This window comes from Nuphar pumila, chromosome 17, assembly GCF_984573655.1.
Source record: "Nuphar pumila chromosome 17, dmNupPumi1.hap1.1, whole genome shotgun sequence".
Classification (NCBI taxonomy): domain Eukaryota; kingdom Viridiplantae; phylum Streptophyta; class Magnoliopsida; order Nymphaeales; family Nymphaeaceae; genus Nuphar; species Nuphar pumila.
The window spans coordinates 69,076,667-69,102,487 of NC_143265.1; the positions used below are offsets into that span (position 1 = coordinate 69,076,667).

At 41.4% G+C, this 25,821-nt stretch overlaps 1 protein-coding gene across 1 annotated transcript; it reads right to left on the bottom strand.

Moving 5' to 3' along the window:
• Nucleotides 1-665: 665 nt before the first annotated feature.
• On the bottom strand, nucleotides 666-3,347 carry LOC149812127 (universal stress protein PHOS32-like). Its single transcript, XM_089993609.1, has 4 exons — nucleotides 3,134-3,347; nucleotides 2,896-3,008; nucleotides 1,169-1,287; nucleotides 666-888 (listed from the first exon to the last, which is right to left on the bottom strand). The coding sequence occupies exons 1-4, from the start codon at nucleotides 3,306-3,308 to the stop codon at nucleotides 795-797; spliced, it is 501 nt and encodes a 166-aa protein (XP_089849735.1). The 5' UTR covers nucleotides 3,309-3,347; the 3' UTR covers nucleotides 666-794.
• Between the last annotated feature and the right edge of the window lie 22,474 nt (nucleotides 3,348-25,821).

Consider the following 25,821-nt stretch of genomic DNA (forward strand, 5'->3'; position numbering starts at 1 on the left):
TTTGACATGCTCCTCTTAAAGTCACCTCCACACTATTTAAACTCGGATTTCTAAAGAAATGATCAATATGAGATAAATTAAATTTTTCATCCAAAAATCATTCTAAAAAAACTTAGATAAAAAAGATGAATATTTGGCTAAAAAACTGGGTTTAAAACACATTTTTTGAGCCAAACAACAGCAATTATTAGATTTTGTCCTTGAAACTTATTAAACCTTTTGACAACTGATATTCTCAAAAGTGCATGTGCACCTCACCTATACTACCAACCAAGAGTTGAGCTCTACTAATACATATTTTTATAGAGCCCACAAAGTTGAGCAGATGTCAGAAGTTCAAAATCCAGGGAGAGCATCTTTGGCCGAAGGTCAAAGCTGGGTGTACATCGAAAGTTTAACCAACCTGAAGTATGTGAATGTGTAGTCAGTGATGGGAGGTATTTCCTAACTTGGCTAAAACAAAAAAAACGCTGGGCCACCATATATTTCGACAGACCCAACTCGGACCCATCCTTTGTCATGATGTAAGTTTGGTTTTGGTTTCTAATAAGCTGTGCTTGGCTTAGGGTTCTTATGGCTTATTAGAAACCAAAACCTAACATCACGACAAAGGATGAATAGCAAAAGAGGAAATTTGTAGAAAAGCAAGGAAAGAAAGGAGCCAGTTGTGGGAACACAAGAGCAAACATACTAGATAGCAAATGTGACTTCACAAGCACTGCACACTCGTCCAATTCATTATATATACACTTTGACAAAAATACCAGTATAACAACCAGATTGAAACGGACAAACTAAGGCTTGGGTGGTGGTGCTGCTTCCTTTACAACCGTCACTGGGCATGTTGCACTTATCACCACGTAGTTGCTGACACTGCCAAGTAGGACCCTGCAAGCATATGTTGTAAACTTCAATATTCGTATGCTTTTTATTTACTGAAGAACAAAACTTCTTATTTCAAATACCAATTTTGTTGACAGTTTAAAATTAAAAGAAAAGCACACAATATTAAAATTATCATGTTTGTTTGTAACAGAGCACAACTGTGCTGGCATAAACAACATGATTATTAAACAATTAATGGTGGTGAAAGGCATGATTGAAAAGTATGAAAATCCTAGAGAAAACGAAAAAAGAAACGAGGGAAAATCAAGGGATACGAAAATACCTCCTGAGTGGCCCCAGGCCCCTGCTCCCCACCACGAGGGAGTCGAGTTTCAAGTCCTCCACTGCATCGCACAACTTATCCCTCGCATCTCCCCAGTAAATTTTACCAACCACTTTCGCCTGTTTATATGTTCCATCAATATTATTCTTATAAAATAATTAATAGTTGTTTCTACTTCTGCAACAAGAAACAACAATGGTGACGAATTGAGATCAGAGGTGCAACGTGATTGCACACCTTGAGTGTGCTGCTGCACCTGATGATCTGGGGGCTTGCCCTTCAATATGCCATATTTACCAGGCCAAAATTGCTTTTGTTGTAAAGAAAGCCTCTCAGTTCATGCATGAACCCACGCAAGACCATTGGACTCATGTGAAACAGATCCTAAGATATCTCAAAGGAACTCCCAACTATGGGCTCCACATAAAACATTCTGATAATCTCAAGTTTGCTGCTGCAGATTGGGTAGGTTGCCCAGATAATAAAACATCTACTAATGGATACCTAGCTTTTCTGGAATTCAACTTACTGCCATAGAGATCCTCTAAACAACAAACAGTTGTACAGTCTAGTACAAAAGCCGAGTACAAAGCCATAGCTGGGGCAATCTCATAATTGATGTGGCTTAAACAACTCTTAAAAGATTTGAGATCCAATTCACCTCAAAGTCTAATCCCCCAGTGCGATAATTTGTGAGCTACATACTTAACTGTCAATCTCGTGTTTTATGAAATTGATTATCATTTTGTTAGAGAAAAGATGGCTCGTGGTGAATTGAAAATCCAGTTTGTCCAATCCTAAAATCAGATATCAAACATTCTTACTAAAGCGTTACTTAGACCGAAATTTCAATACTTTCCAGACAAGCTAAATCTTGAAGAGATTGGCTTGATGGGGCGTATGAAGATAGAAACAGAATCAGATACAAATCCAGGTCTACACGATAAAGTGGTTCTTTACTCCAAGAAGAACTACCAGCATGGTCCACGAGTTAAGGATGACTCTCATTCCAAAGACTGCAAGGATAAGGACTCCTTTCTTTCTCATGAGGAGTTAGAAGCTAAGAGAGGAAAGGATAACTCCTCACTCAGGAAGAAGTCCTCAAATGTATGCAGTTCTAAACAAATTTGTAAACAGAAAGAATCTTATTGTAATTGGGTTTCCTTGTATTTGGTGGAACCCCAAAAACGTGGGATCCTAAATACAAAAGGAAGAAATCACTCCTCCATGGGGAGTGAACTCAGAGAGAAAGAGAGAAAACCCAGTCAATTTGGACCAAACCACTTTAAACGTGTTGTTTCTCTGAGTGTTGTTGTTCAAGCTTGTGCGTTCCTAAATTTCACATTGAGCACAATAATCGCATAGAACCCCGCCCATCAAGAAGCTTGATGCTTTGGCCTTGTGGCAAGGGACACACCCAATATCGAACTTTTGACATCCTTCCACTTCAATGCTTTAAACCGACCCACTTAACCACGTGTGCTAATATCTTGCAGGCTAAGCAAGAACCAATTTACAGAAAGTAGTAAAACATGGTGACCTGACATAGACATTAAACGAGAAGGCCCTCCTCTTCCTTTAACCTTCCATACAACACAGTGGAATCACCAAGATTCCAATTTCGAGATATCATATCCTAATAAGCGATGAAAAACTAGCTAGTTATCCCCTCCGCGACCGAACCAACAAAAAGAAACCAAAGGGAAAATAACAAAATCAGGACTTACGTTCCTGGACATGGAGACGGTGTCCAAGATGTCGAGAACCTCTGGGTCAGGACTGCCGAGTCCGTACTGCTTCAACAAGTTAGCCTCCTTGAACTCATCAAGAGGAATCAGAGCTACAAAATCAGGAGCACAAACATTCGTTCATTAAGATGCATACTGTCAAAAAAGTACATGAATTCGGGGAATTAAGAAGAGGAGAAAAGAGAAAAGAAGAAAGCATATAAAGAGTGATCAGTACGTGAGCCGGTAGCTTCCCAGAGCTTCTTCTGAGGGAACTCTGATTTGGTTGACTGCACATCGATGACAACGAGAGTGTCTCCGTTGCCGACTATGTTGTCGACTGCCCATCGTAGGGCAGACTTGCTGCTTACCGAGTAATCCATGCCGATTCCAATTGTGCGATGGGTGGCCATCTCTCTCTCTCTCTCTCTCTCTCTCTCTCTCTCTCTCTCTCTCTGTGGTTGGAGACGGGTAAAGCTTTATTCCCAAGGAAAAAGAAGGATACCCATTTGCTTTTCCCAGTTGGTTTATAGAGGAAGTTCAGTTAGACATCCAGATGAGAATACGTGTGTGGTTTAATCTTGTTTTGTTTATTAGTAATCGTGTAACCACAATCATGCATCACGCTGGCCTTATACTTTTCCTACCGCCTTCCCCAAGTCACCACCCCATTTCATAATTACAATATATCTCTTCAGCCTCTGATACAGTTTCTTAATTTTACATAAGTACCTGAACATGTTAAAATGTCTGGTAACCCTTAAAACTGAAAACAAATCTGGGGGATTAATTGTTTCCTTCAACGGTTTCGCCCTTGCCTGAAAAATCATTTGCCTTGGTCAAAACCGCTTGTCTAAGTTTTCGCCTGAAAAAATCAGGTGTCATGTAAGTTTTTGCTTGAAAAAATTAGGCGCCATGATTTAGACCAAGACACCCATAAGAAGGCAAAACTGTTGAGAAAAAAGTAAATTGGTTAAAATTTTCATATATTTCTAATTTTTGGCGAAAAGTTTATGTTATCTTGGCCATCGTCCGAAAAAAAGAATATGGTGAGGACAAAGGATTCTTTTTTTTTAGTGTGGGCTTATGTAAAATATTAAAGATTGCAGGGTGGTTGCGATATTTTTTGCATATGGGCTTGAAAACAATTAAATAAAAGATAATGTTGGCAAATTACAATGCTACTGTTGCCTTGACGAAAGTTTTGGATATGATTGAATCTTATTTTCTCAATTTTTTTTTTATTTAGTTGAGATTGGTTGTCGACTTTGATACTAGTTGCATACTTGGACGATCAAGATAATGTTTTTTTTTTTCCATCACAGTGCACAACTTGGCTCTTTTTAATCGTTTCCTAAATGTAATTATAATTAGTGACGCAACAAGTCTTAGAGGAATTGAAGTTATATGTTCATTGCCAACATATTCCTATAGTCTGAGAGAAAATTATAAAGTCAAGAAACAACCTTTTCCTACTCTCTCTAGTATTTTTTTACTGCTTGTTAAGGAGAGATTGAGGGCCGGCTTGTCAAAATTTGTGGCGCTTTATAAGCATTTACAAAATCAAGAGGTGTGGTTGAGGGATTTGTGGGTCATTGTTCAAATTCTCAGCGTTCTAACGATCTTCTTAAGAAGTAATAAAGATTAGATGCATTTAACTCTTTGTTATGAATGTAGAATGTGTTACTACTCCTAATTTTAAGGGAATGAAAAAAATTAAGCCTAGTATTTTGATAGTTTCTTACCTAAATTTGTCGCATTTAAAAATAATAACTTTTGGTTCAATGGATATTGCTGGATTCTTTGATCTAAACCCTCCATGGGATCCTGCTCTAGGAGGGGAACAAGGAGTTGAGTTTGAACTGGGTCCCCCTTCAGGTTTCAACTCTTCTTGTCTACCCCCAAACCCTGTTAACTACCCTAACCGGTTGCATTCTGGGTTGGATCTAGGGATGGCAGTGGACCGGGGGGGGGGGGGACGGGCCCCACCCCGCCTCTCTTCATTTGGACCGGGGATGAAGGTTAAAATCAAAACCAGTGCGGGGATGGACTTACATTTTCCCCTGACCCACCCTGTCTCCGTCCCTGTCCCTGTCCCGATCCCCGCTTGCCCCATCCTCGATCTTTCTAAGGATGACAATGGATCGAGGGTCTTGTCCCGTTTGGACCGGAGATGGAGGACATAAAACGAGGATGGAGGCAGGGATGGAGGTTAAAATCCAAACCCGTGCGAGGATACGGTGGAGACCTTGTCCCCTGCCCCCGCCCCCGTCCACTGCCATCCCCAGGTGGATCCTGCTAGTTATGAGCAAACCAGAATGGGTGGGTCCAAACCCTCTATCAAGACCTCAACTAGAGGGGCGGCCACTACATTGCACGGATCCTTCAAATGGAAGGGGACTCCTCCCCGTCAGAGCCCCAAGAAAATGGAATGCTTCCCGATATGATACCCCCACATTGCCGGTGAATGATTGGGAGAAGGGCAATTCCTATGCGGACAACATTTAAAAAATGAATAGGGGTTTGGGGTCGCCGGTGGACCCGCCGGAAATTTTGCGAATAGGTTTGAAAAAATTGATGTAAAAAACACCCATATAATAACTCAAATCATATAGCTCGATTTTTAGCTAAGGGGGGAATCCAGAAATCATGGAAGGGATTCACCCCCCGGATTGGTACCCTAAAAGAGAGGGAATATTTTTTCTATAACGTTATTTTGTATTATTCAATGATATCTGCCTAACCCCAGCTCGGCTTTCAAAATAAAAACACTCTCCAAATGGAAAGGCTGTTTTGGGCTAAATATTAGATGATCAAATTAGGGTAAAGTTGAAAATGTAAAAGCTATTTATGAAAAAGGACGAAGAAATAAGTGTGTGGGTCCAGTCATCTTGAACTTCAAGCCCTATGTATGGTCATAGCCAGCCACTCTGGATCGAATCACGTTGTTGCAAGAATTTAGCATGGTCTATTTGGCACCGTACCGTAGATCATGCTTTTCTGATGAAAATTATGATTTTTATACATCTTAAAATTTTGATGTTTTTATAGCCGTTGATTTTTAAATTGCCCAGAAATCCAGAACACAAGTTGAATTCAGGCAATTTAAATACCAATATCCTTACCAAATCAATCATGTAGATCACATGTGTGGGTCTGATTTGACGAGAACTGCTTGCAACGATAGAATCTAAGTCGGACTCTATGAGTCTGACTAGCATATGGAGCTGGATATGGTTTGTGAGATTTTATACTAAACTCAGGTCCGACCCAAGTTTCGATTAGGGTTCACAAACTTTCAATGAAAAAAGGTAAAAAGATGTTATTTTATGGATATGATGAATCAAGTCTGTTCATGTAATTCTTGTAGAACCCTGGTCTGGTTCCAAACTCAGTGTCAGCATCTCAAAGTCAGATTTGGGTTTGGACATACCTAGGACCAAACCAGTTCCTACCTGTTGACACCCTAAGTTACCAGGCCATGGGTGGGTTGAGAGATGAGCTCAGACGATAGGCAATTGGATCTGAGGGGGGCCCCTTAGATTGACAAAGAAAATGAAAAAGAACTGTTAAAAAAGCAAAAAATATAAAGAAAATAGAATAAAGCCAACTGCTATAAGGAATATTTTTAATAGAATTGCCTAGGGGTATATCTAAGGGTGTCAGCTGGTCCGGTTTACCCGGACCCCCCAAACCCTATAGGATCTGAGTATGGTGATAAATAATAAGACCCGATTAAGACTTGGACCTGAAGGTCCGATTAATACATGGACCCGAGCTTAGTTTGTGAAGGTTTATACCAGATCCTGACCTGAGTTTTGATTAAGATCTGCAATTTTCAATGTAAAAATGATAAAAAAAAATATGGTTTTATTGGGTCTGGGTCTGGGTCTGGTTCAGGTTCAGGTTCAGGTTCAGGTAGTTCCTATTAGGTCCGGACATGATTTTTTTTATAGTAGACCCAATACCACATCCAAAATCGGATCCAAACCAAACCGGACGGGTTGGCACCCCTAGGTATAGGAGCCAGTATAAAGTAACATGACATGACAAACTTTGAGTGTGCCACTGCACCTTACTGCCCTCCATCTGCTTTTGGTCCTACAACTGACAGACTGTCAGCCAATGTACAGCGGTACACTTTAAAGTGTGTCTTGTGATGGCAGTGGCACCTGATCCTGGCTCCAATTTAAGCACAGTTTGGCTGGAAAGAATCGTATTCCTTGCTTTGGCAGCAGCGAAGCGACTTTTCAGTGTATTATTTGCCATGTATCTTGGTTGGATGGGTGTTGGGTTTGGATCGCGGGCATACTTTTGGGCCAAGTCTTCTTTGAAGTCCAAGCACGTTGGGCACATTGGACCAACCGTAAACAATGAATAACGGTTTATTAATGTGATAGGTTCATGCCTGAGCGTCAACAATGTGTGATGAGCTCCATCATGCTCGCTCTACTTGTAGCCCAGACTAGAAACCTAATGGACCCTTGCTGCATGGATCCCACTTAATTTTTGGTATCACTCTTGCTCATAATTTGCTGAAGTAGTCTGTCCACATCTGAAAAATGAATTCACTTGCAATGAAAGCTACACTTTCTACCAATGGCAATTTAAGCTGAGTCTATGGATACTGAACTAAAGTGCTCAGGGTTTCCTACTGTTTGCTCTCCAAACCATAGCTACCTAAAACGCCTTTCTAAGAGAGATATCCCGAAAGTTTGCTTTCAAAGAGAGAAGCACCACCCTCGGGGGGAAGCGTGGGGGCAAACTCGCTTCCCATTTATAGGAAGCCCACTTCTCACTCACTTCCCAAATCGTTTTGCCTTTCATTTTCTACTCGATTCTTAGGTTGCATTTTGTTCATATCCGGAACAAGTGGCCCATTTTGTTCATAGGTTGCATTGACAGGCGCTGGACTCCCATGGCATTTTGATCTCCACCAGACTGTCGTTCTCTGTTTCTTGTCTGGTAGGTGACTTGGAGGGTTGGAAACCCATCGTGTCTTGCAAGGACATCAGGCTTTGTCGCCTACTGCATCATGTCACTGGCCCAGGGGGGATTTGCGGCGACTGGTTTTGCCAGGGGTGTGAATTCAAAAATTTCCGATGGCACCGGTGCTGGCTTCAGTGTTCATCTGATCACAGCCAAAACAACCCAAATCTGACTTTTTGCACAATCGCCCAGCCATCTGTCCCAACCATCACTCCCTGCCGCCACAGTTCCGATGCCCGTCGGGTCTCCCTCAGTAGCATTAGCACAGTCAAATGGGACGGTGACTGCTACACAAGTTTTCACCTCGGGATGCATTGAGTGCTGCTACGATTGCACTACCGGCAGCCGCTGCAAGGGCCCTCCGCCGATCCTGCATTGTATCGCCTGTTGGACATTTTGGGTTTTCGGGTCCAACCCACAGTCTGACCCGGTTTCACGTAAGTGACTGAATAATGGAGGTAGTGGGTGGGAGTTACGTGAATGTGGAGAGACCACATTCACATAACTGCCCAATTCTCCATTATATAAAGAGGTTTGGGGTTACGAAAATGAAGAGATTTCGTAACATTTCCCTGCCAAAATATTGTTCTGCATTCAGGCGCAGCGGAACGGGTCCTGCTCACCGTCGATATTAGGCCTGGGCTCATTGTGGGCATCGACCGGCTGAGGAGAACGCCGAACTGCCTACACGGACAATGGAGAATCCAGGTACGCTCTCTGTCTCATTGTTTTTACAGGGTTTCACCCAACATTGTGTTATGAGCCCACAACCACGCATTTCCCCTGCGCGTGGTTGTGTAGGCCGTTTCGGCGTATTGCAACGTATGTGGCTGCTGGGCGACTGTAACAGATTGAGCCTGACTCATCTGTATTCAGAAAAACAGTCGCCCTCACCATGGGGCGACAACATTTTTCCGGCATCACATCCACGAAAAAAAAAACTCTGCCATTGGGCGTCAGTGAAGTCGCCTTGGGGCGACAACCACCGGTACGGGGCGATGGTCGTCGTGAGGCGACAAACATCCCTAGCATATGAGATCCTTATAAAAGAAAAGGAGGATCACTGTATACCTGTGGCCTTCGGGTTGTAGGGAGGTTCTGCCTTTCGCTGGGATCGCCGCTGGATGCATCGCCGGTGGAGGGGTGTGGACGCTGGGTTGCAGTTAACCGGCAGATCATCGCCCTGGGGCGATGTGGTTCATCCGTTACCAGCCGATCATCGCCGGCAGAGGTAAATCCCCGTATCTCCTGTGGTCGTTGGGTTGTAGAGGGGTTTACCCTCGCCGGTGTGCTTTCGCCGGAAGATGTCGTCGGCCGATGGCGAAAGGGGTTTAAAAACCCCCTTTTTCTCTGCCCTGCTCCTTCAGCCATCGGGCTGGGTTGATCGCCGTGGGGCGATTTGCCGGCAGGGGCAGCCGTCGGTCGCCGGCGGCATTGCTGACACCGCCGGGGCTGTCGCCGGACAAACATGCGGCGTCGGTCGCCGTTACGGCGACGTGGGTCGCCGTGGAACCGAAAAGGGCGGAAACCCTTTTCGGTTTCCCTGAAAATTCAAACAGAAACCCATCGGGTTTTCTGTTTATTTTCTATCAGGGGACCGGATCGGGTCCTGAGTGAAGACCCGATAGCAGGGCCCGATCCAAATCCGAAATGGATCAGGCCTGCTATTAATTTTTGGATCTGACCCGGACCCATGTGGGACCGGGTCTGGGTCTGACCCGAAAAGGATCGGGTCTCCATTTAGATCGGGTCCGATCCGGATCCATTTTGGAACGGTTCTGATACGGACCCATTAAGGAGCGGGTCAAACCCGGGTCCATGTAGGACCGGGTCATACCCGGGTCCATGAAGGACCGGGTCATACCCGGGTCCATGAAGAACCGGGTCATACCCGGTATCCGTTCTGGACCGGGCCTGACCCGGGTCTGTTTTGGATTGGGTCCGACCCGGGCCTGTTTAAGACCGGGTCTAACCCAGGTTCTGTTCGGGCCGGGTCTGATCCGTATTAAGTATGGGTCGGGTCAGACCCGAATCCCATTTAAAACTGGGTTGGATCCATAAGAAACAGGATCCAAACACTATTGAGACTGAATTGGATCAGGAACTTGATCCGACCCCTTCCGGAACCGGTTCGGAGCCGTTTTTGACCGGTTCTTTCCAGTTTTTCACCGGTTCCGGAATGCCGAGACCTTGTTTTCATAGATATAAAGAAATACAGGGATTTTGGTATACGGTTATAGGGTTTTATGAACTTTTGTTCATATTATGTATCGGTTTATAAGGTTCAGAACCGGTTCGGACCCTTAGATGACCGGTTCGGGGCGGTTTCAGACCGGTTCAGAGTGTTTTTTGACCGGTTCCTACATGTGGACCCTGGGTTTTACCCATATGAGCATGCTTTTGTTATTTTTCATGCTTTATAAAGTATTTATTTTGAATAATGTATGACTTATGCATGTTAATTCATGTATTTAGCGTTGGTTAAGTTATGCATGATAATTTTAAGCATGAATTATGACTAAATTTATGACAATTAGTTTATGCATTTTTTGTTGAAGTATGCACTGATATTAAGTCATGAATATACATGCATTAAAATGTGTGCATGGGCATGCTCCATAATACGAATAAGTTTTTCGGTAAAAGATTTTGATTAACTGATTCATGTAATCACCAAAGTGATCTGAGTCGTGTTAATTGAGAATTCTTTGGACCGTATTATGATTCGTAATTATGATTGTGTGTGAATTTATGAAACATCGATTCTACCCAAATAGGAAGGTCGTTGTGTTCCAAAATTTACACAGGGTTTGATAGTAGATGTGCATTCCAGCCCATTAAGCATGTTCGTACCTAAAGGTACAGTGCTGAATTGCCTCTGGATTCATGATCTACTAGTTTCACCAACTGTAGTCAATTCCTTGGGAATTGAAGAGACGGAGCAATTATGAGTATTATCGTTTTCACCAAAGTGAAACGATAATGGCTCAACTATGCTTGTCTCAGAAAAGGTGAAAATAAAGGGTCTCACTTTTACCTTTTCAACATGAGTCTCGTTTGAGCAATAATAGTAACATCTTTCTGTTTTTCGTTCCTTTGATTTATCAGGTTCCTTCCATATCGACGGTTCTAGTAGTATCCCTATCTTAGACGGATCAGATTTTTCTGATTGGAAAGAAATTATGTTATTCACTTTGGGATATATGGATTTAGATCTGGCTCTTAGAATTGATGAACCTCCCGCTCTTAATGAACAGAGCACAGCCGATCAGAAGGCTGCCTCTGAGAAGTGGGAGCGCTCGAACAGACTTAGCCTGTTGCTTTTGCAATCTCGGGTGGATAAGAACATTCGAGGCGCAATTCCTCATTGTAGGACTGTGAAGGAATTTCTGGGAGCCATTGAGGCTCAGTTCGTCACTTCTAATAAAGCAAGGGCCAGTACCCTCATGTCCAAATTAGTGTCTATGAAATATGCTGGTGACAGTCACATCCGACAGCATATTTTGGAAATGAGGAATATTGCGACTCAACTGAATGACATGAAGTTCACCATCTCTGACTCATTTTTAGTCCATCTGATCTTGACCTCGTTACCTACTGAGTATGGACCCTTTAAAATCTCCTACAACACGCATAATGATGAGTGGTCTTTTAATGACCTCTTGAGTAAGTGTGTTGAGGAAGAGGAGAGATTGAAGGGTGAGAGGGTGCCAAGTGCACATATGGCCTCTTATAATGATAAACAGATGTCGAGGCCAAAGAAAAGCTCCTTCAAAAAGAAGAATCAGAAGAGAGCCACTGGGGAGAGTTCAAACTCTCAGGCGAAAGTCAAATCCCAGTTGGGTGGTCCTTCTATAAAGTGTTTCTTCTGCAAAAAGAAGGGGCATAAGAAGGTGGACTGTTTGAAGTTCAAGAAATGACTCGAAAATAAAGGTAATAAGTCATTCGTTTCTCATGAGTGCAATCTAATTCATGTTCCATTGCATAGTTGGTGGATTGATTCTGGTGCCACGATGCACATTGTCAACTCTTTGCAGGCATTTTTGAACAAAAGGGAACCAACGGAGCATGAAAGAAGCATCTTCTCAGGAAATAAGATGCGTTCACATGTCAAGAGCGTTGGGACCTGCAGAATTGTGTTGGAGTCGGGATTCATGTTGGATTTGGTCGATACATTTTATGTTTCATCTTATAGTCGGAGCCTAATTTCAATTTCAAAACTTGATAAGTTTGATTTTGTGTTTAAATTTGAAAAATCTGAACTTATTATTATGAAAAATTCAATGAATATAGGTTCTGCATATATGTGTGATGGTTTGTATCGATTAAGAACCAAACTTCAAATTCAGGAATCTCACTCCATTGAGAACACAATGATTGGCAATAAACGTGGTCTAAAGGATGATCAATCCTATTTGCTTTGGCATCGGAGATTAGGACATATCTCGAAAGAGAGAGTCCAAAGACTCGTAAAAGAGGGAATCCTTGGATCTCTTGATTTTACGAATATAGAGCCATGTGTTGACTGCATAAAGGCCAAGCAGTCTAACACATATAAGAAAGATGCCAAACGCAACAATGGAAAGTTAGAAATAGTGCATACGGATGTTTGCGGCCACCGTGTTATACGGGTGAAAAATATTTTGTCACCTTTATAGACGATTACTCACGGTATATGTATCTCTACTTATTATCTGAAAAACCAGAAGTCTTTCAGGTTTTTAAGGACTTCAAGAAAGAAGTAGAGAAACAAACCGGTGAAGTTATTAAGGTTGTCAGGTCAGATAGAGGTGGCGAATATTATGGTCATTTCACTGAGATGGGACAAAAGAAAGGTCCATTAGCGCAATTTTTAAAAGAGGAAGGCATTGTACCTCAGTATATCATGCCTGGTAGTGCTTATCAGAATGGTGTAGCTGAGATGAGAAATCGTACGCTTAAAGAAATGGTTCGAGCGATGTTGAATCACTCAAACCTTCCTTTAACCTTATGGGGTGAAGCTCTTAGGACTGCAGTGCATATTTTGAATAAGGTTCCTACGAAGGTTGTTCAAAAGACTCCTTACGAGTTATGGACAGGTAGAAAACCTTCTTTATCATATATGCACGTATGGGGATGTCCAGCATAAGCTAAATTGTATAACCCATATATAAAAGCTTTTGATCCTAGGACAACTAGTGGTTTCTTCATTGGTTATCCAGAAAGATCGAAAGGCTTTAGGTTTTATTGTTCATCTCATACACCACAGATAGTGGAAACAAATAAAGCAAGATTTCTTGAAAATGGTTTTGTTGGGATAGATGTATCTCAAAATATTGATTTTGAGGAAATGCAGGATTCAGATTCTATACCTGCTGAGGATAATGACCCGATTTTCTCTATCATTGTTCCTTCGAGTAATGTAAGAGAAAGTCCAGTCAATGAACATCAATCCCAACTAGATTCAGTTGTTGATGAGGATATACAACGACAACAGGATACAGAGGCTCATTTTGACCCACCTGTAGCACCTGTATGGAGGTCCACCAGAAGTAGGAAATCTGCTATTCATCCGGACTATGTGATGTATTTACAAGAATCAAATGATTTCATAGACATTGATGAAGATCCCTTCACATTTGCAGAAGCCATTGAAAGTGAAAGATCAACACATTGGATCAATGCCATGAAAGAAGAGCTTGACTCTATGGCAAAGAACCAAGTGTGGGATCTTGTACCTAGACCTGATGGAGTTAGACCTGTTGGTTGTAAATGGGTTTACAAAACCAAAACAGACTCTAAAGGTCATGTGGAGAGGTACATGGCTAGGCTTGTTGCAAAAGGTTTCACACAGATAGAGGGCATTGATTATAATGAGACTTTTTCTCCTGTCTCAACTAAAGATTCATTAAGAATAATCATGGCCCTCATAGCTCATTTTGATTTAGAGCTGCATCAGATGGATGTGAAAACTGCCTTCCTGAATGGGGATCTGGATGAGGAGGTATACATGCAACAACCTCCTGGTTTCAGTATAGATGACTCAAATAACTTAGTTTGCAAATTGAATAAGTCAATTTATGGACTTAAACAGGCCTCCTGCCAGTGGTATAAGAAGTTCAATCAGGTAATAATGAACTTTGGATTCACTGAAAACATTGTTGATCAGTGTATTTACATTAAGACTAGTGGGAGTAAGTTCATAATTTTGGTTTTATATGTTGACGATATTCTTCTTGCAATTGATGATTTGAGTCTTTTATATGAAACAAAAGACTTTCTTTCCTCTCATTTCGATATGAAAGACATGGGTGAGGCCACTTATGTCCTTGGAATCGAGATCCGTCGTAACAGAACTAAGGGTGTCCTTGGCCTATCTCAGAAATCCTATATCCTTAAGGTTCTTAAAAGATATGGGATGGAGAATTGTTCTCCTAGTTCGGCACCTATAGTGAAAGGGGATAAATTGAGCTTGAAGGACTGTTCTCAGGATGATATTGCGAAGGCTCAGATGGATGCTGTCCCATATGCTTCAGCAGTTGGGAGTTTACAGTATGCGCAGACCTGCACTCGACCTGATATAGCATTTGCTGTGGGAATGCTTGGTAGATATCAGTCAAATCCATGCATTGCGCACTGGAAGGCAGCAAAGAAGGTCATGCGCTATTTACAAGGAACGAAAGACTATATGTTGACCTACAGGAAAGCTGACCACCTAGAGGTCGTTGGATACTCTGATGCAGACTTAGGAGGGTGTATTGACAGTAGAAAATCCACTACTGGATACATTTTTCTTCTAGCGGGTGGTGTTGTCTCATGGAGAAGCGGAAAGCAGTCTACCACTGTTGCTTATACCATGGAGGCAGAATTTATTGCTCTATACGAGACTTCGTCACAGGCCATTTGGATAAGAAACTTCATTATGGGTCTTGGTATAGTGGACTCTATTGAGAGACCAATAAAGATCTTTTGTGACAATAAAGCAGCCGTGTCCTTTTCAAATAACAACAAGAGCTCAACATCGTGCCGACACATGGAGTTAAAATATTTTGTTGTTAAAGAAAGGACTGAGAATCATCTGGTATGTATTGATACAATTGGGACGAAGGAAATGACTGCGGATCCCCTTACTAAAGGGCTAGCACTGGGATTGTATTCCCAACATGTAAAGGGGATGGGTCTTTTTGATTCCTTCTGATGTATGACAATACATTATGTAATCACATTTGTGTTTATGTTTTGATTCTCTAAGGTTATTGTTAATTTTGCATAAATGATCTCTCATATGGGTTAGAGAGAATAGCAGAATAACAATATTAAAGGACCAATAGAATAGGTGAGAGACCAACCTATTCATAAAAGTAATTTCTTTACATGCCTAAGCACTGAAGGTGAATTGTAATGTAGTACAAAGAAATATGATATTTCATAAAGGGGTGTTCATATCCTTGACTCATATGATTCATCCTTGTGATAAAGGGTGGCATGTGAACCCACATGAAGAATTAAATTGAGATAACGGTATACACCTCGATTTAGTACACTTTTGGTGTCAATGGGTCAAGTGGGAGAATGTTGGACATTTTGGGTTTTCGGGTCCAACCCACAGTCTGACCCGGTTTGACACCCAGTTAGTGGGTCACGTAAGTGACTGAATAATGGAGGTAGTGGGTGGGAGTTACGTGAATGTGGAGAGACCACATTCACGTAACTGCCCAATTCTCCATTATATAAAGAGGTTTGGGGTTACGAAAATGAGGAGATTTCGTAACATTTCCCTGCCAAAATATTGTTCTGCATTCAGGCGCAGCGGAACGGGTCCTGCTCACCGTCGACATTAGGCCTGGGCTCATTGTGGGCGTCGACCGGCTGAGGAGAACACCGAAATGCCTACACGAACAATGGTGAATCCAGGTATGCTCCCTGTCTCATTGTTTTTACAGGGTTTCGCCCAACATCGCCCTCCTCCACTTCCTGCCTGTCGCTTCTCGTCGACCTTCACTGGGTCAGGCGTAGCCTTCCCCATCGCAGTTTTCGCCTCAGGTTTTTCTTCTTTCATCCCTGTCTACCCTCCGACGGCCCCTGTCGATGCTCCGGTGCCCCTTACTGGAGTTGTTTTGACTTTCAGTGAGCGATCGTGCTTGTTTTTTAAGCTGCTGGTTCGTATACCGAGCCTGCTCATCACCCCTGATGGGAACTGTTGGGTTATTTTGGTCTCCGCAGGGATGAGTCATTCCCCCGTACTCACCAGTGATGTCTCTCTGGGGATGCGTCATTCCCCCCTCCTCTTCATTGATGCCATGATGGCCCCCGCCCTTTTTAGATTTTTCTTTGGCCTCAAATGGACCTAGGCTTGATCCGCTTCCTGCGACCCAGATTTGTTTCCTCTTTCCTGAACCCTCACCCTGTTTGTGTGCTTACCCTTTCGACCTCCCTCTTGTGCAACCTGGTCCCCCCAGCCTACCCAGCCTCCCTCCCCCCCCCCCCCGTTTTGTTGGGGTTAAAGCTGACATACCAGGTCTCCCCCACAAGTGTGAATCGATGAAAACAATCATGCAATCACAGTGAAAGAAATAAATATATAAAATCTTTCCAGTAGCTCGAGTGAGTACGAGAGGAACAAAAGTGGCACCATCGCTATAGAGTTCATTGGCTTAAGGATGGGGATGAGGATACATACTTTTTTTCACAGATGCGCTTCTGATTGGAAGATATTCAAACGACATGAGTTCATGGGGTGGTGGTCGAGGGCCCTCTTTTGCTACCTGGATCTTAGCTTTCTTCTCCTGCCTCTTCGAGGCGTCGAGAGACCAGTGTGGATCTATCTTGGATTCACTTTACCGTCACCTTGCTCCTACGCAGGTGGCCATGCTCGAAGCTCCTTTCAGATTCCCTGAGGTGCTAGTTGTTGTTAAACACCTATCCTATATGAAGTAGCCCGGTCTAGATGGATACCATGTTGATTTCTTCCTTTAGTTCTGGGATCTCATTCATGCAGATTTATACTTATTCGTTATTGAATTTTACCACAATGTGATATGCTCAAGGTAGTCGGTCGATATTGGTGTCGTGCATAATGCAGGTTCTTTTTTTTTGAACTGGGCCCGTCGACCAGTGGATGGATGGGATGCTTGTATTTGGCATGATTCTGTTAGGAAAGTTTTAAAATATTAAATCTTGATGATTTCGTTTACTACCAAAAGTGTTTTGAAAAAGTTTAGTCCTATATCTAAGAGAGAAAAGTTTTTCAAGAGGTTTAAATAGAGAGTTTGTTATCTATTCTTTACTTTGGTAAGCCTTGAGTCTTTAGGTGGATTGCGGCGCACTTTGCACTTTGCATGCTCGCAGTGGTGCGAGGTGCAAATGTTCATTTTGAATTTTCGATTTTGAGATATTTTGTTGTTTAAAAGGTTTTAATAGCATTTATATTGAGTTTATGACGCTTTGTGACTGTTGGACGATTTTGAAGGCCTTTGATTAACAATCAAATGTGGGTGATCGTTCAAGGACCTTTTCGTCTTATTTTCAAAATGTCAGGGTTACAATCATTAATCTCATTTATCTCAAAACGTTTTGGCCTTTCTCACAAGTCTATAAATCTCTTTATTTTTCGTTTTTTGAATCATCAGATTTTTTGACTCTCCAGTTTTCTCCTTTCTTTCTTCTCGGTTTGGCTTGCAGAGTTCATGTGTGGGAGAGGTCATCTATTCTTGCGAAGCAGTGATTCTCTTGAGGTTCAAGCCTAGTTGTATCCTGGGAACTCAGTCGTAACAAAACCCTTTTTCGCATCTTCGAAATTCTTGGAGTGGGGTGATTAAAGTTTTAAAGATAACAATCTTAAAAATGGGCCTCTAGGCTTGAGATCTCTTTTCTAAAATCCATTTTATCACAAGGTTGGACTAACACATTCCCGCTCGAGGGAATTCTCGGTTGCCTCATTCTGCTATGCCTGCGAAGAAGTGGGAATTGACCCATTCCCAATTAAATGCATATGGGCTCGGGGTCCATTTCTGCGAGCCAAGTTCTGCGAGTCTGCTGATCATGGAGGGGGTTTTGACGCATGGTCAGCGTTTGCAGCCACTGTCGAGCGGATGCAGAATCATCCCCGCACTTACTTTGGTCATGCCGAGAGGGTGGTGTATATTCGCCCCCGATGATTCACTGAATCCCACGTCTGTGTTCGGGGGTCACAAAAAGCACCACGTATATAAGCACATGGGGCTCGTATTCCCGTGTATGTTGACATCACTCAGCATTGGAGTCTGGTGCAGTTGCAAAGACTTAAGTACCCTTTCTTGCTATTCTTTCCATAAAACGACGGTTTGAGAAAATGACAAAAATGTCCTTCATTCAAAAAATAAAAACAAACGGTTCAAAAAAAGGACAAACATGTCCTTCATCCAGAAAGTCGAGGATGATGTTGACTCTTCAAAGTCTACACAGCGAAACGAACCTTAGCCGATGATCTGATGGTGAGCCGACGATTCGATGGTGAGTCGGCGATCTGATGGTCATCCGGCGAAACGAACCTGAGCCATCAAAAATGTCTGTTTAAACTTTTCATCGTCATCTTCTTCCTTCTCCGTAAAACACTGTAAAACCCTCTCTTTCTCCCTCTAAAGAAGAAATCAAGGGAGGCAAAGAGTTCCCCCTGGAGAAGGCCATGAACATCAACCCTCTCACTCTCTCTCCCTTCTCTTTCTACTTTTGTGCACATCCAGCAGACGGTCCTACATTGCTCCATCAAACACCGACTGACCTGCACACTGGCTGTAGCATCGTTCAACTTGATGAGTTGTGGAGCCTAATTCATAGTTTTTGCTCTTACAAGAGGGGGTTTGGGGGCTCCTCCTAGCGTGGGTAGCATCATTCAACTTGATGAGTTGTGGAGCCTGATTTAGAGTTTTTGCCCTTACAGGAGGGGGGTATGGGAGCTCTCCCCCGATGCGGGTCCCGGAGAGAGCCTCACATTTTTTTGGGGCCTTGTATAATTTTTTAATTTTCTTTCCCTCTTTTAACTATCAAAAAAGAGCAATAAAGCGTTTTGTTTAATCGTGGGGCTCATGTTTCCTTCGGTTGTTTCTTGCTCGAGGTTTTCGTAACACCCCTTCCCACGATTTTTCTATTTTTCTTTTTCTGTGTCTTTCTCATGATTTTTTTAATGACTCCGCTACAGCGATTTTTAGTGTTGTCGGGTCTCCAACGAGCCTCACAGCGATTTATAGTGTTGTCCGGTCTTTCAACAACGATTTGTAGTATTGTCGGGCCTTCCTACAATGATTTTTAGTGTTTTCGGGTCTCCAACGAGCCCCACAACGATTTATAGTGGTATCCGGCCTTCCAACAACAATTTGTAGTATTGTCGGGCCTTTCTACAACGATTTATAGTGTTTTTGGGTCTCCAACGAGCCACAAAAAAATTATACGGGACTCGCGCCGGGGGAGAGCCCCCAGACCCCCTTCCTGTAAGGGCAAAAACTCTAAATCAGGCTCCACAACTCATCAAGTTGAATTATGCTACCCACGCTGGGAGGAGCCCCCAAACCCCCTCCTGTAAGGGCAAAAACTATGAATCAGGCTCCACAACTCTTCAAGTTGAATGATGCTACCCACGCTGGGAGGAGCCCCCAGACCCCTCTCCTGTAAAGGTAAAAACTCTGAATCAGGATCCACAACTCATTTAGTTGAATGATGCTACACATGCTGGGAGGAGCCCCCAAACCCTCCTTCTGTAAGGGTAAAAACTCTGAATCAGGCTCCACAACAGTCAATGTGCAGGTCAGTCGGTGCTTGATGGAGCAATGTTGGATCTTCTGCTGGATGTGCACAGAAGCAGAAAGAGAAGGGAGAGAGAGAGAGTGAGAGGGTTGATGTTCATGGCCTCCTCGAGGGGAGATTTCTTTCTCGGATAATCCTGCAGTGCAGAGACTGGGTCTTAAATAATCATCTTCGGGGCACTTAAGTATTTACAACCACTCCTTTTCTATAATCATCATTTATTTTGGCACCAATGGAGGAGAGAGTACTTAAGTCTTTGCAATCGCATCAAACTCCAACGCTAATTAATGTTGACAAACATGGGGATACGAGACACACCTGCTTAAATACGTGGTGCTCATTGGGACCCCCGAACACAAGATGTAGCTAACTGCCCACTTCGGGGGAGAACATATAACCTGCTTCGGGTCAAGGCAGTTTTTTAGCATTTGTTCTCAGCCTTTTGGAACCGCATGCGCCTCTCACCTCGTCGACAATCCTTCGCAAAGGACCTCCTCATCAACCCCAGCTTGCCACGAAGATCAAGCAAGTGGTTCTTCATTTGAAGATGCTGGCTGTTCACTTCATAGTGGGCTGTTTGGCAGGAGCCAAATGCAAGGATTTTCAAAGAACGAGCTAGGCCTGTCCCGTCAGTGATGTCTGTTATTCTTACTGATGTTTTTCACTTGATTGCTATCAAGTGGCCGGGGGGACGGACTTGGGAACTTGGCCCCATCCTATCTTAACCGATTGTCTTGCCCTTCTTGTAACGATGGGGTTGATTCCTCATCGCCCTAATTAATCTTTATCTTATTCTGCTTATAAAATTGGTTTTACCTTTTCCTCGAAAAAAAAAACTATGCTCCAAACTACTGCGTGTGTGGAGACAGTACACGGCGTACACAAGTGTTCTCGTGTTTGCTCTTCGTGTCATCGATAACTTCACGTGCCATGAAATATAAGCATTGTGGCAAAAATAGATACATCCAAACCAGCCTTTGAACAGCTACGTACAGTGTATGAAATGAGATAAAGATTGGATAATGTTAACCGATCATGCACGTAGGCTAAAAAAAAAAAGTGCTGTTCATGTACGTATCGAGACAGCCTGCTTCTTTTTCCAATGTGTAGATCTATGCCCTATTCTATCTACGCTGTGGATCTTAATCGGAAAACTTTGCTTATTTTAAAAAATCTATGCCCTATTCTATCTACGCTGTGAATCTCAATCGGAAAACTTGACTAATTTAAAAAATTCACGATACAAATAACAATAATATTGATATTCGAACTTTAGAACTCTCACCAATCAACCACCTACTACCTTCCTGTTTTTATCATTTTCAACGGCGCAAAAGAAGCAAAACTTAATACACAATAAATTGCGTATGATAAAAAACAACCAAATATTTGCATTGGGTCAATATATACCTTGAGTAGTTTGTTTAAGAAAGTTAGGTAAACAAGTAATGCACTAATACAACTGGCAAGAAGATTAAAGAATCATCCATTTGTATACATTACAAATTTTCATCAACTCCCTTCCAAGCATGAATTTAAATTTTTAGCAGTGTGGGGATTCAAGAGATGCGATGAATACACCTAAAACAAATAGAGGAAAGCAACTGCAAGCACATAGATTTACTTGCTTTGGCTAATGAGGTGACCAACATCTAAGACAACAGGTATCTTTTTCCTATTATTATACATGTTAGACAGCACCATTTTTTATTTTTTTTGTCGTTGATACAAAATTGATGTGTGAGAGAGAGAGAGAGGTGTGCACCGATTTTTGGGGTGCCCCCAAGTGCACACATCCTAAACCACCTAATTCAGTGACTTGATGGTCAAGAAAACCCTAGACAGGTGAATTAATCTACACGGTTTATTTAATAAATAAAAAAACACGCTTTGGATTATGTCATTTTACGGCTCGCAATTTTTCAGAAATTTGTAAATTAAAAACCCATGATTTTATTTAACATATCCTTATCTAAGTTAGTGTAACCCTATGGATGTCCTAAATATAGTTTGTTTAGTAGGAATCATATTTTTTTGAGATAAATTTGTGGTCTTTTAAGTCATGATTTTTTTTCGTATAATGTGGACCATTTTATGGATTTGAAAATCCTTCTTACACGTCACAATAAATATTATAAAACACCTGCTTTAATTAAACAAACCATGTGCACACCTATGCAAATTCTTTGGGCATCCAATAATTTGATTGGATGGCTTAGTCAACCACAACACTCAAGATTGTCAATCTTGTTTTTTGACCTCTTTGAATTTTCTGAATCATTGTGGACAAGCAGTAACTAGAGCATTAATTCATGTAACGAAGATGCCACCCTGATGAGTAGGGATGGCAGTGGACGGGCGGGGGACAAGGTTTTCATTCCTGCCCCAATCTCAAAGTTCTGCCCTCCATTCCCGCCTACATTTTTGCACGGGTTTTGATTTTAACTTTCAAACCCACTTTCATGTCCTCCATCCCTGATCCAAATGGGGTGAGGCAGGGTAGGGCTCCATTTCCCCTCATTCCACTGCCATCCTTAAAGGAGAGGAAGATTTACTAACGGCGATCGGGATGGGGCAGGAGAAAGTGTAAGTCTATCCCTGCCTCCATCCTTGCACGGATTTTGATTTTTACCTCTATCCCCGTTTCATGTCCTTCATCCATGGAGCAAACAGGGTGAGGCGGGGCATGCCCCATTTTCCCCGAGGCCACTGCCATCTCTACTGATGAGAAGAACCTCATGCGTGTAACATTCAAACTACTACATTGTAGTGGATTTTGGATGGATGAATGCAGGTGTTTTATCATAATATCAAGGGTCATAGCTATTAAAAAACAATTTTACAAAAACTTAAAGAATTATTATTATTTTATAATTTTATACAACACAACTTTAATAAGTGCTCTTGAATTTCTCTCTTAGAGGTTCACATTGGCAAGCCTAGATACATCATAAGGAGTTGGCCAAATTTTAGCTATACCTACACTATAAAGATAAAGGTCAATAGCGGCAACTCTTTTTCAGTAAAAAAAAAAACTCACAGCTATTGATAAAATAATAACAACGAGAATTTTGTTATCGCTAATTGATAAGTAATAGCATGGGCATAAATATTTTGATGTTATTACTCTATTACGACCATGAATCTTGTCGTTATTAGCTTCATCAATAACAGTGAGTTGAATATCCCCTGGAATGCCTTGCCCCTACACACATCTCATCGTTAAAGACATAATATTACGGCAAGATACTCTAGCCATTAGATATTGTCGTTTAAACACTTTATGATCAGAAGATCTCACTGTTATAAATCAATATATAACGGTGAGATCTGGGTCTCACCGTTATAGGGTTTTACTCTATAACAATGAGATTTTTTGGACGTTAGATATTATCGGTAAAACATTTTAACTGTTATATTTAACTGCCAGAAGTTCACATTGTTATACATCAATACCGATGAGATCTGACTCTCATCATTATAGGTTTTAACAACGACAATTATGTCATTGTAATAGAGTGATTTTTATTAAAAGGGCCCGATGGAGTCTCTCTCTCTCTCTCTCTCTCTCTCTCTCTCTCTCTCTCTCTCTCTCTCTCTCTCTCTCTCTCTCTGCCATACCCTACAATCATCGAACCCTACTACTCCATTCGCCGGATCTTATCGTTGTCACCATTCACCAAACAACCCCTCTTTTTCAGGTGTGCCTCTCTGAATCTCTTTCGAGCCCTCTCTCTCTCTCTCTCAATCGGTGACATAAATGCTTAATTAAGGGTTTAAGTTTTTTTGTGTTCTTTTTCTTAGGATTTATTTGATAATAGCATGAATGTTTTAATTTTAAGAGTTTTATTTGCTTTTTCGAGCATAATTTATGATAAAGTTTTTATTTTTTATTTAATTTATTTTTAAATAGCATAAATATTTAATTAGAGTTTTAAGGTTTTTTGTATTTTTTAAATTAGCAATAGGCATGTAATGAGTGTTTGATTTTAGTTAAAATATTAATGTGTTTTTTAATGAATATAAATCCATAATTTTTTTATAGATTAGGGCTTGGAAGGACTCTTTTGCATATTGAGGTTCTTTCAATCTGCCACAGAAATACGTCACATCTTCTTTGCTGGTTTGCTGAATGAAATTCTTTTGGTGGGGTACGAAGTATTTAAAATGTAGTAGAATGGCTCTCTTTTTTTTTTAAATATGATCAGAAGATTTTAATTTCCAGGAATTGATGCTAGACGAGTATGTAGAGCGTTGTTCTTGATTGTATGGTTCAACAACTAAAATTTCTTTATTCCTTCTAATCTTTGGTTGGCGAGATATCTTACACATTGTAACATTACAATCTAGTGCACCATAGACGTGTTCTGTTGCTGATCAGGAACAGGAGTAATGTTGGCAAACTGAAGATGGGGGGTAAGAATTATGTCCTAGAAGGGCAAGCCCTTCCAGAAAGAAATAAGGTTTAACCATGACAGCTCTCATACTCTTGGGAACCACTAGGAAGAGAAAGGAAAAGAAACCGGATTTTTCTTCTTGAATCCCACTAGAATGATAGAAATGCAGTAATGGAAGTGTTATTGTTTAATCATGGGAAAGGACAGAGTTAAGGAAGGTGCAACACAGTGGCAACCTGATCAGTGACAACCAGCAGAGATAGGATAGAGTTGAGGTAGCAATCCACAATAATTAGAAATGTAATCGGATGGGAAATTTGACTGACTTTTTTCCAATTATACCTTTTTATTTGAGTATCTTCTACTTCATCCAAAAGTAGTCATAGCTGAATGGTTACCAGGAAAATAAACAACACGGTACTTGATTTGGTCTGTCATTTGATGTTATCAGACTGGTCAGCCTTTGTTTTGTTGGGTCCTGCTCTCCCTCTCTCTTTTTATGTTGCAATGGATTCAATTTGTCATGTTCAACGAGACTGTTGAGGATTACTCCTTTGAATCTGCATGCAGTCATTCTGCTCAGCTTTGCTATTCTGTGCTTGGAGGCATTGGAAGTCGCAGTAGGGAGCAGGAGCCGGATGCAATTGCATCAATTTTTTTAGTCCTTTTCTTTCTCATCTTGTTATTTCTATTGTTTTGGTTAGTCTTTCTCTTCAAATCGCCTGCATTTTGTTTGTTAGTGCTAAATTTTTTCTCTCTTAATAAAGCTTTTATTTCATTCAAATAAAAAAATTGGGTTAGGTTGACTCTGCCTTGTCTATTGTCTAATTATTGAATTGAGTTGAGTAGCTCAGTTCTTCTGATCGCATTCATAAGTCATTGGGAAGCCTCAAATCTTCCATTAGTTTTGCCATTTTGGGTGCTTACTCGATTTAACTCTCAGAATTGACATGATGGTAGAGCCAGCACGACAAGGCCACCCGGTTTGTTTGCATTCTCACATGGCATTCGCATAAAAGCTCGAGACAATTTATCAGTTGTATTTCTAGATTCAAAACGTGCGAGAGCTCATCGGTATGTGTTGGACAACTATATTGAATTTGAGTTATATATAAAAGAACACAAGAAGATAATCCATGGCTTGTGTAATAATGTTTAGAAAGCTACAATATGACATGACTAGGAGTTTGAAAGTTAGTTTCTTCAGGCTTATGAGGATGCTTTTCCAGAATTATAAAGTCGTGCAAGAGGACTTGCGTGTGAATCAGAGACGTATCAAACATGTGATGTGAATAAAATCAGGCTTCATATATAGTCTCGAGGTTAAGACGGTAGTTTTCAAAATAGTGGGGTAATGGTTACGTATATAGGTAATGTAGGAGAGCCTAATGTAGACTATTACAGTGTTCTAAAAGATATTATCAAATTTAAATATTTAAGACAAAATTTGGTGTATATGTTTAGATATAATTGGTTTGACAGTAGACACATGCATAAGAACAAATAATTTACATGTGTCAATATATCTCACTGATCATATCAAGAGGATCCCTTTATTTTAGTATCTCAAATTATTCTATTATTTTGTATTAGAGATCCCATAAATAGAGAAATGCATATAGCACAAAAGATAATACCAAAAAATGTGTATAAGATTCTACCATTTTCAGTTGAACAGAACGAAGAACATGACAACGATATATATCAAGAGGCCGATTGCAAAGGGATTGATTCATTACTTCACTGCACCATCGACGAAGATCCTATGCCATTGCACCGAAAT